We start from the raw sequence: 9,786 nt of genomic DNA, 5'->3' as shown, positions 1-9,786 counted from the left end.
TGGCACATGAAACATCCTGTCAAGGACAGAAGTCAGCAGCTCTCCTCTATGGCCGCAGTAACAGGAAACCTAGGGCTGGCCCACTGGAGAGAGAAGGCCAGAGACCCTGTCCCTCCTCATAACTGGAAGCAAAGGAGTCGTCCTTTCCTGGTGAGACATGAATAGAAGGGAAGGTGAGGCCTGTCCTAGTCATTCCCTCTCAGAAAGGGGAATTTTTCCCTTCCTTGCGCCATTGACTGGTGACCTTTTTGTAATTATTTGGGACCTTTCATCAGGAGCTGTGCTTCTCAGGCAACATTTTAAATGCCTTATCAGTCTGGGCCTGAAAAGGTGTCACAACTTTGCTGTTTGGCTCCCAATGGAATCTTAGCCAGATTGTCTGATGGGGGAGACGGGCCTGTCTCACCAGTGGGGGTGAATGGAGACTGTTTGGTGCACTCCTTTCCTAGCCCCTCAGACTGATATTGCAGCCCAGCCCGAAGGAGCTGGAGCCTTGTGTGCAGGAGAGGACTGAAAAGGTTAGGAAGAAATGGGGAATCATGCATCTCCAATACAGTTTTGTCCCTGGCTGCTGATGGGAAGGAAGTAGCACTTGGATGATTGAGGACCTCCTATTACCTTGGAGAACCCCTTTCTCTCTCTGGAAGATATCAGTGGCACAGAGAGGCTGCAGACATTACTTAGCTTCCCTGGATCCAAAAGGTGGTCAGGCACAGCAGGGAAAAGAAATGAAGGAAAAACACTTCTCCAAACCAGTCTGGCTAGCACAACATTTATGCAATGATCTGAAATGTATGAGGGGGAAGGGAGGAGAGGTGGCCTACAGCTGATTAGAGCTGCAAAAAGCAAGGGGAAGGCCACGCGTGAGGTCTAGAGGCAACACCCTAGAGAAAAGTCCAGCCTCACGAAGCACCCAGTTACTGGGAAGGTTGTTGTGTATGGACCCCATTGAGGGCTCCATCTATTGTATCAGCCTCTGATGAGTAGGTACCTAATAAATCTGCCCCTCTCATTAGCACTGGAAGGGAGTGATGAGCTGTCTGTCTCACTTCACTCCTTCAGAGCCACTAAGCTGTTGCAAGGTGGGATAAATTCTCTCCAAGGCAGCTGCCAGGAAGAAGAGAGGAAGAAGTCTCCCACAGCCTCTGCTTTTTGGGCTCTCCTCCCTGGTGAGTAGTGATAGAAATGTAGCCGTGTTAGTCTGGTCTTGCTGAAACAAAAAACAGGACTATGTAGCACTTTAAAGACTAACAAGATGGTTTATTAGGTGATGAGCTATTGTGGGCCAGACCCACTTCCTCAGATCAGATCAGATCAGATTTTTGACCTGAGGAAGTGGGTCTGGGTCATCACCTAATAAACCACCTTGTTAGTCTTTAAAGTGCTACATAGTCCTGTATTTTTTCCCCCCTGGTGAGGAATTCCAGTGTCACCTCTCTTAGGCTAGTTCCAGCTTGCTCAGGCACTGTGAAATGGATGAGAGGCCTAACATCTTCCCTGCTGCCTACCAGCTTCTGAAAAGCCGCAGTGGAAGGCCGGTGTGGTGCTAGCCAGGAAAGTTCTGAGCAGCAATGGAGCTGTTTGCAGCTGGCTGCCTGCAGACTCAGAAAGACGGGTTCACACTCAGAAAGCTAGCTTCACCAACAGAGAGAGAGAGACTAGAATAACACTGACTTCATTATGTCTGCGGAATTAGGGAACCGACTGATGCCAATTGGTAATAAATACAAGGAATTCAACTGCCTCTCACTCAGGAAACGGATTCTGCTTAATTGGGACACCCATTGCAGTAAAGTCTTGAGGACAGTTATAAAACAGCTATCTGGAGCGATGGAGCATTGGGCAGGGGAGGGGGGAGAGGAGTGCACCTGCTCCCTATGGTAGAAGCACCCATCATCTTCAGTGGTGCAGGAGCCAACCCCAGATGAGCCAGGGACCGATCAGTTTTTGCCTGTGCCACTCAAGTGTCTGCACATATTGGAAAATCACTGTGTGCAGTGTCAGGGGTATGCCAATAATTCAGCCAGCCACGGCCAGAACAGCCCCATTTAAAAAGTGTTTTCATCCTTTTTCTACCAACAGGCCAGTACGACGGAGATGACACTGGTGCTTTCATTTGTAAATAGCCCACAGTACATATGCCTACCCTGTACTCTGTGTCTGGAATGGTGTGTTTGGTTTGTTTTTAATGGTGGTATCTGAGAGGGGACTCGGGAAAGCTGTTGTCGACAGACTGTCCACTGGGGACCCTCATTAAGGAGATTATCCTGTCTCAAAGTGCTGCTTTGCTCTGATCTTCTCTGACAAGGGGAATCTCTAAAGATGACCTGGGTGAATACCATATTTACATTCTATAGTGAGTTGCGCACCACTTACAGGTAGTAAGATGTATTTTGTAGCTGACAGATCTGCACACGCAACTTGGACACTGAGAGTCAAGAAGGATTTTTTCTTCCTTCTCCTGAGTCTAACAGAGACTCTACAGGCTAAATCATGCCCTAAGCGAGTCCTACTTTACTCTGTTTCCTACCATGGCATTTCACAGCTGTAACTGCATGGACTTGATGTCTTGTCTTGCAGATTTGCATCACTTCAACCAAAGGTGTGTTTTTTAATCTAATTTGTGAGACTAGTGTAAGTTCTACATGGAGACCAACCCCTGGTTAGCCATTCCAATAAGGACACACAAGCAGGAACCTGTGAACTCCAGCTCGCAGGTTCCTTAGCTGGGCTGGCTCTACAGGGCAAACTGGAGTACAAAGCAGTGTTGTGTCATGCAGGTCTGCACACATGCAGTGGGAGCAGATCTGCCTTTTTCTTATCAGGGCAGAACTGCATTTGTAGGGGCAGCAGGAATTAGTCGCGGGGGGGGGAGGGCTGAAGGAGGTATGGCGTGTCAGTCAGTTTGGGATCTGCTCTTGTACTTTTGTCCAAGAGGAAGAGATTGGCAAACAGCTGAACTCTGTGCCTGGACAGATGACGAGGTGGGTGTATTCCTCATCATCTCTCCTCATCTGTATCCCTGTCATGGGGGCTCTGGTTGGCTCATTTCACGTGCATTTATGAAGACAAGAACTTGCAGATCTCTTCCTCTAGAAACAAAGAGCTTGGTCAGAGAGTGGCATCTGCTCCAGCTGGCATACAAACCGCTCTCTTACATTTACTCTGCCTGATGGCCCTCCAGTCTCTTGTATTTGGCCCCTCAGCAGGCAATGTTTCATCTCAAGCTTGAATTTATGTTTCCTCTGGATGCCCTGTCTTGTCTGCTCCCCCTTAAAAAGGAGGAAGATGAATGAACCTTCAAGGTCTGATAGATCAAGAGCTAACTCGTCTGTGTGTGCTTTCTCTCCCGGCAGTGCCCCCATGTGGTTGGTACTGATGGGAAGACTAGGAATCCACCAGAGTTAGGAGAGAGCTCAGGGTCCCTATGAAAGTGCTTCTCTGTGGGGCCAGCCCTGCTAGTGACGAATCAACCCAGCAATGGGGCTACAGGCGCCTGGAGTCCTGCTGCCCTGCCGGGGAGGGACTCATTCGTCAGAAGAGGAGAATGGCTCCCTATTACTGGCACCATGCTTGGCCTGGTGGCGGATGAGGTGGGTAGACTGGGTGAAGGCCTTGCAACACTGCGCGCACTGGTAAGGCCGTTCCCCCGTGTGCACCCGCATGTGCTGGGTGAGCTGCGAGGCATGGCGGAAGGACTTGCCGCAGTCTGAGCACAGGTAGGCCTTCTCCCCGCTGTGGATCTGCTGGTGCCTCTTGAGGGTGGAGGACCGGGCAAAGGCCTGCCCGCACTCGGCGCAGGCGAAGGGTCGCTCGCCGGTGTGGATGCGCTGGTGGCGGATGAGGCGCGAGGACTGGGCAAAGGCCATGCCGCACTCAGAACACTTGAAGGGGCGCTCGCCGGTGTGCAGCGTCTGGTGCTCAAAGAGGTTGGAGGACTTGGTGAACGACTTGCCGCAGATGGCGCAGGAAAAGGGGCGCTCCCCCGTGTGGATGCGCTGGTGCTCTACCATGCGGCTGGCCACGGCAAACTCCTTGCCACAGTCTGGGCAGTGGAAAGGCTTCTCCCCCAGGTGGGTGCGTTGGTGGCGCAGTAGCGAGAGCGGCTTGTTGAAGGTCTTGCCGCACTCCTGGCAGGGGAAAGGTTTGTCATTGCAGTGCATGTTGCGCTGGTGTTTGCGCAGGTCTGAAGAGCGCACAAAGGCCTTCTCGCAGTCCAGGCACTTGTAGGGCTTCTCGCCGGTGTGCGTGCGGATGTGTTTGCGGTAGTCCGAGGACCAGGTGTAGGCCTTGACGCAGAACGGGCACTTGTAGGGGCGCTCGCCTGTGTGCAGCCGCCTGTGCTGCTGCAGGGTGCCCTGGTGTGAGTAGGCCTTGCCGCACAGCTCACAGGCGTACGGCTTGGCCCCGCTGTGTGTGTCAATGTGGCTCAGGAGGTTGCTGGATTTCTTAAAGGCCCGTCCACACTGCATGCATTTATAAGGCCGCTCCTCCCCCTCGCTGCTGGGCACCTGCTGCAGGCCAGTCCTGACCCTCCTCACTGTGGCTGCCTTCAGGGCCCCGACGCTGCCCGCTATCTCAGCTGGCTTGTTGGCAGATTTCAGGTTCAGCCTCTTCACTGCTCTCTGGCTTTTTGGGGGAAGCTCTTTGCTTGGATCCAAGTCCATACTTGGATTTCCTGGAAACACCCCTCCTTCTCCGTTCCTGGTCACGTAGCTCTTGATGCTTTCCATGCCACTGCATTGCAGACTGTCGCTGGTTGGGGTGTCCACATCACTGTCTAGGGTAACCACAGTCTCCACGTACCTGCCACAAACCTTTATGCCGTGCGGGCTGTGCCGAAGAACAGCAGGTTTCCTCACTGGCCGGCTGTGCCACTTCTGACACAGAGTCTCCTGGCTGCTTTCCTCATCATCCTCATTGCTCTTCGTGTGAAGACTGACCATCATGTTCAACTTCTTGGCCACCCCCTTGGCATTGATAAGAGTGAAGGTCTCATAAAAGACCTCATCTTCCTCACACAGAAGACCCTCTGGCATGCTGTCTCTCGGCATGGAGCTGCTGGACTCTGGATCGTGTTCCTTCCGCATGCCGTTCCGAAAATAATGACTGTAGCTTTCCTCTGCATCCTCCGCACCCCCGCTCTCATCGTTTGCACACCATGTGTTCATGGTCCTCTTCCTGTCCTCAAGGGATCTCTGAGCCACGCTGCTGCTGGGGCATTCCTGGGCCAGCCTCTCAGAGCATTCTGCGCTTGCCATTTTCCACTGCTGCTGCTTCTGAATATCTGCTTTCAGGGTCCTTCAGTCTGAAGCTGACCTCAGGGTAAGTGACCTGCATTTTGGAACGAGAGAGAATGAACAGGAGTTGGGGACATTTGCAAGGAACAGAAAGCAATGGGGGATCATTGCTACACAGACACCCAGAGAGAGGTCCCACTTGAGGTAGGGGCTTACTGTGCTAGGTGCTTACAAAGAGGGGTGGATCTTTTCTTCTTCAAAGAGCAGGGAAAAGACAAGACTGGCTACAATGAGAGAGAGAAAACAAACAAGCAGCATGCTAGAGGTGATCTTGGAGATGTACCTGGTCAACCGGTAATATCTCTTAGTCCTTTCCCCCTTACTAATTTTAGTGTATTCCTAAAGCTTACCCATGGGCAGCTCATCCGTTTGTTACTTTGTTCTAGCCCACGGTAAAGTTGTTTTCGTTTTTATCTTTTCTATTTTAAAGCCATTGACTCTTCTGTGTTTTCACAACAGCGCGTCTATTTTTCTGCTTTCTAAACACAGGAGCACCAGGAAGCAAACAGATGCTCTTCATTACGACAGCTCTGATGCATTATGGTGCTGGATATCAAACCGCTGCAGGGAGCTAAGACATCTAGAATGCTTGGCAAGGAACACAAGATAATTTCTCTGACAGAAGGTCTGACTCAGGAGAGTTCTGGGAACCAAACCACAGTCGCTCTCTGTCTTATGGTGACTCAGATGCTTGGAGGACAGGATACGGACAGGGGCAGCCTGCCCATTCAAAGTTTCGCCACAGAAAGAGGGCAAGAAATCAGAGAACGGACTTTCAGAACCTCAGTTCTCCTCTTCAACAACGCCACGTTTTCCTCCCTTGCTTTGCTGCAAGATGCACGGAAAAAATGACCACAAATAAGCTAATACAGTCTCCTGCCATCCTGAAGGTGTGTTTACCTCTCTGAAGCTCTGGAATGTGCAGTGCCTATAGCTGGACACAAGATCCCTACGGGAATCACTCCCTGGATGCAGAGGGTACACTTGCCACTTGTGGTGGAGCAAAAGGGGCACTGCCCACCTCAACTACTCAAGGATCTATGCTGGGGTGGGGGTCACAGTTTTTTTCACTAAAGGGGGGGGTGATTTATGGGCAGGTTTAGGGCTCTGCACTTAGCAGGTGTTTGATTCAGCCTTCAGAGCACCGTGCGTAATGCCCCGCCCAGAGTTCATGCGAAGTGTGGGAAAGAAGCAAGACATTCTACCTCTAATGCTACTGGATGGCAGAACAAACACGGATTGGCCAACCCACTCAAGCTGTCTGTGCTAAGGGGGGCAAAAGTGCACCTAAGCCAGTAGTTCTTAACCTATTCATCATTGTGGGTCGCATATGTGGGCCATGGAGTATTGATTACCTGGGTCACAGGCTGAGAACCACAGAGCCGCCCCACCTCCCTATGCTGCTATGCCAAACACACCCAGGCTATGTCTACACTGGCAGCCTTTTCCGGAAATGCTTAAAATGGAACAGTCTTCCGTTATAAGTATTTCCGGAAAAAGTGCGTCTACCTTGGCAGGATGCTTTTCCGGAAAAGCACTTTTTCCGGAAAAGCGTCCGTGCCAATCTAGACGCGCTTTTCCGCAAAAAAGCCCCGATCGTCATTTTCGCGATCGGGGCTTTTGTGCGGAAAACACTACTGTGCTGTCTACACTGGCCCTTTTCCAGAACAGTTTTCCAGAAAAAGGACTTTTGCCCAAACGGGAGCAGCATAGTATTTCCGGAAAAGCGGCTGATTTCTTACAGTAGATCATCAGTGCTTTTGCGGAAATTCAAGGGGCCAGTGTAGACAGCTAGCAAGTTATTCCGGAAAAGCGGCTGATTTTCCGGAATAAGTGGCTAGTGTAGACACAGCCCCAGCCCAGAGACCTCGCCACAATGGAGGGCCAGAAGCAGAGCCCCGGTGGCAGCCCTGAGCCTTCTGTCCGGGACCAGCTAGTAGCCATGTTCCCAGACCCACACTCAGCCATGTGGGGCCAGGCGGTAGCCCCAACCCTGGACCCCAATGTGGGGGGCCAGGAGCAACCCCGGACTCCAAAATGCAGGGGTTAGCGATAGCCCATCGTTGGCCCATGGGCAGCGGCTGTGTGGTACTTGGGCGGCATGCGGGCACACACTGAGAACCCTGACCTAATCCATGACAGAATCACAAAGGAACGTGACTCTCCAGTAACAGTGGCCAATGCAGAAAACTCATTCTCCGCCATATAAACAACCCAGGGATGCTGACACTAGGGAGTGCTCCTCCCAGGCACCAACTGCAACCCACAAACCGCTCCCCTCACTTCTTTCTCCTTCATCTAATTTTGCAGCCTTCCCAGAGCTGCCTTGGATCATTTACACGAGATTGGCCACCACACCAGCAATCTCCCCAGCGCTGCTTCCCTCACCGCTCGCAGGCATCTGTGGGACACAAGCACCTCTGTGCTTCGAGCAAGCTCCTCCTGGTACCCGGGGAAATCTGGACCGAGTAGCACAGTCCGTCCAAGTCACTGTATGACACAGGGAGCATGCACAGAGATGTCTGTAGAAATCCACAGCCACCCACAGGGGGAGGGTGACCTCTGCTGATCTCCAGCAGCCTGAAAAAGCAGATTGGGTCCCAAACGCAATGCGTGGACTGCCGGGAGGAAACCAGTCTGGCTGCAGCAAGTACCAGGTGTCAGGCCTGAAAGCACATCTGCCTCCAGCTTGTCCCTTCTGAAATTTGTTCAGAACCTCCTCCCCACCCGTCCATTTCTCCTTCCCTCTTGCTTTCTGGCCTGCCTCTCCCCCTTGCTCAGTAAGCCCAGGGCTAGCGGCAATGACTCACCCTGGTATTGGAGTGCAGGTGTGTCCCACACGGCTGCCCCCGGGGGATCATCTGCTCCGGATTATAAGCCAGGAAAGGCGAGGAGTCTGGTGCAAAGCAGCAGTGGCAAACGTGCCAGTGTCTGTCTCACCCTTTTGTGTCCAGTCTAGCAGCTGCAGAGCCTCAGGAGGTGGGGCCTGTGAATACACACAACCTTCCTGCCTGCATCACAGAGAGCAGCCTGGGAAATGCAGCAGGGCTGCCCTGTCTGACTGCCTGACGGAGCCAGTCTTCCCGTCCCCTCCTCCCTCCCCAGAGCCCAGGGATGGAAGTGGACCCTGGAGCCACCCATGTAGCTCACCTCCCTCGCCCTACAGTGCAGTTACTGTGCTGGTTTGGTCCACTCCGAGTTGAAAGGCGGCTTCTACTTTACTTCCACTAGGAGATTAACCCAAAGGCAAAGAGAGTCCCCTATCTGAGAGCGTTTCCTGAGCATCATCCTGCATGCTCCTGTGTGAACTCCGTCCTATCACTCTGCCTTGGACCCTATTTTATTATGCTAAATAATCTCCCTCCTTTCCTCCCTCGTATTTACACCATTCAAATATATATGAGCTCCAGTTAATTCTTGCTTAGCCACAGGGTAAACCAATCACTCCAGGCCAGCCCCCAAATCCCGGTGTGTCTCTTTGCCGTGTCTGAACCTTCCCGCAGTCCGCTGTTCTCCCTCTCCTTCCTCCTCTGACTTATATCACACATGCGGCTCAGTCCTCTAACTCCTGCGGCAGTGATTCTCTTCCTCTCTCCAGGAATTACAGTTTGAACCTTTATTTCGCTGTTTAAATGCTCTGGCGTCTTCTGCTTGCAAAACCCACTTTTTTATAAAAAGATCACCTCCTACCCAGTCATACTGGGAGGGGGCGGGAATTCTGTAACTCCAATGTCTTACCTTGCCAGGAGCAGAAACAGACACATTTGACTTTCTTGACACTGCCCTGTAGAACAATCCATGTTCCCCTCCACTCCCTCACCTAAAACACTCACCTTGAGAGGTGTATGTCTGGTGCATTTGAACTCTTGGATAGCTAGCTACTCGTGACGTTGAAACTGACCAGGTCACTTTCGCCCCCAAACCACAAGGTCAGTGGCCCATCTCGGTATGGAGTGGTGTGGTATGGCATGGCCTTTGAGAAATGCATTAGTGGTTTCAGGCTTTTTTCTAATGGCCAGAATAGATGTCTGCTCTGAAGTGCACCATCACAACTGATGCGAATTGGCATTCTTGAGGGTGGACTGAATGGGCCCTTGAAAATCCATTTCTCCTTTTAAAAAAATGGTTTTGGACCAGCTCCAGGGAAAAGTTCCTTTCTGACCCTCACAGGCAATTAATTTTTACCTTGGACTATGAGCTGTGGTAGTTTTTATGATTACCTTCCAATAATCATGGCATGAAATTACTTCGTTCTCTTAAAATTCAGCCACAGTGCTTGAAATGCTTCTGTGACGTTTTATTATTCTCTGAGGTGGGCTTCAGTGGTTGCAATACCTGCATGAAGAGTTTCCAGATGCTATTTCTGGTTCATAAAGAGTTGCATGAGTCATGCTAAAATAATCTTTTAGAGACATGTACTGTGTGGGAGTGGGGATCAGATGGGCCAGGGGGTTTGCTGGCAGAGAGGGCTACAGAGGGCATGAGG

At 51.6% G+C, this 9,786-nt stretch overlaps 1 protein-coding gene and 1 long non-coding RNA gene across 2 annotated transcripts; one reads left to right on the top strand and one right to left on the bottom strand.

The window, feature by feature from the left end:
- Positions 1 to 735: 735 nt before the first annotated feature.
- LOC149523950 (uncharacterized) lies at positions 736 to 8,115 on the top strand. Its single transcript, XR_016350289.1, has 3 exons — positions 736 to 1,169; positions 2,083 to 2,118; positions 5,790 to 8,115. It is a non-coding gene; the product is annotated as an uncharacterized LOC149523950 (long non-coding RNA).
- ZNF648 (zinc finger protein 648) lies at positions 2,116 to 8,247 on the bottom strand. The gene is made up of 2 exons (XM_075936798.2): positions 8,111 to 8,247; positions 2,116 to 5,334 (listed from the first exon to the last, which is right to left on the bottom strand). Exon 2 carries the CDS (start codon positions 5,259 to 5,261, stop codon positions 3,528 to 3,530), a length of 1,734 nt encoding a protein of 577 aa, XP_075792913.2. The 5' UTR covers positions 5,262 to 5,334; positions 8,111 to 8,247; the 3' UTR covers positions 2,116 to 3,527.
- Positions 8,248 to 9,786: the final 1,539 nt, after the last annotated feature.

Source organism: Pelodiscus sinensis, chromosome 9, assembly GCF_052426305.1.
Source record: "Pelodiscus sinensis isolate ZL-2025 chromosome 9, ASM5242630v1, whole genome shotgun sequence".
NCBI classification, from domain to species: Eukaryota; Metazoa; Chordata; order Testudines; family Trionychidae; genus Pelodiscus; species Pelodiscus sinensis.
Note: the sequence above shows the minus strand (reverse complement) of the source record. Positions and strands in the feature narration are given on the sequence as shown.

Excerpts from the sequence above, each read along its gene's own strand:
- ZNF648 (XM_075936798.2), bottom strand. The coding sequence starts at position 5,261 with ATGGCAAGCGCAGAATGCTCTGAGAGGCTGGCCCAGGAATGCCCCAGC.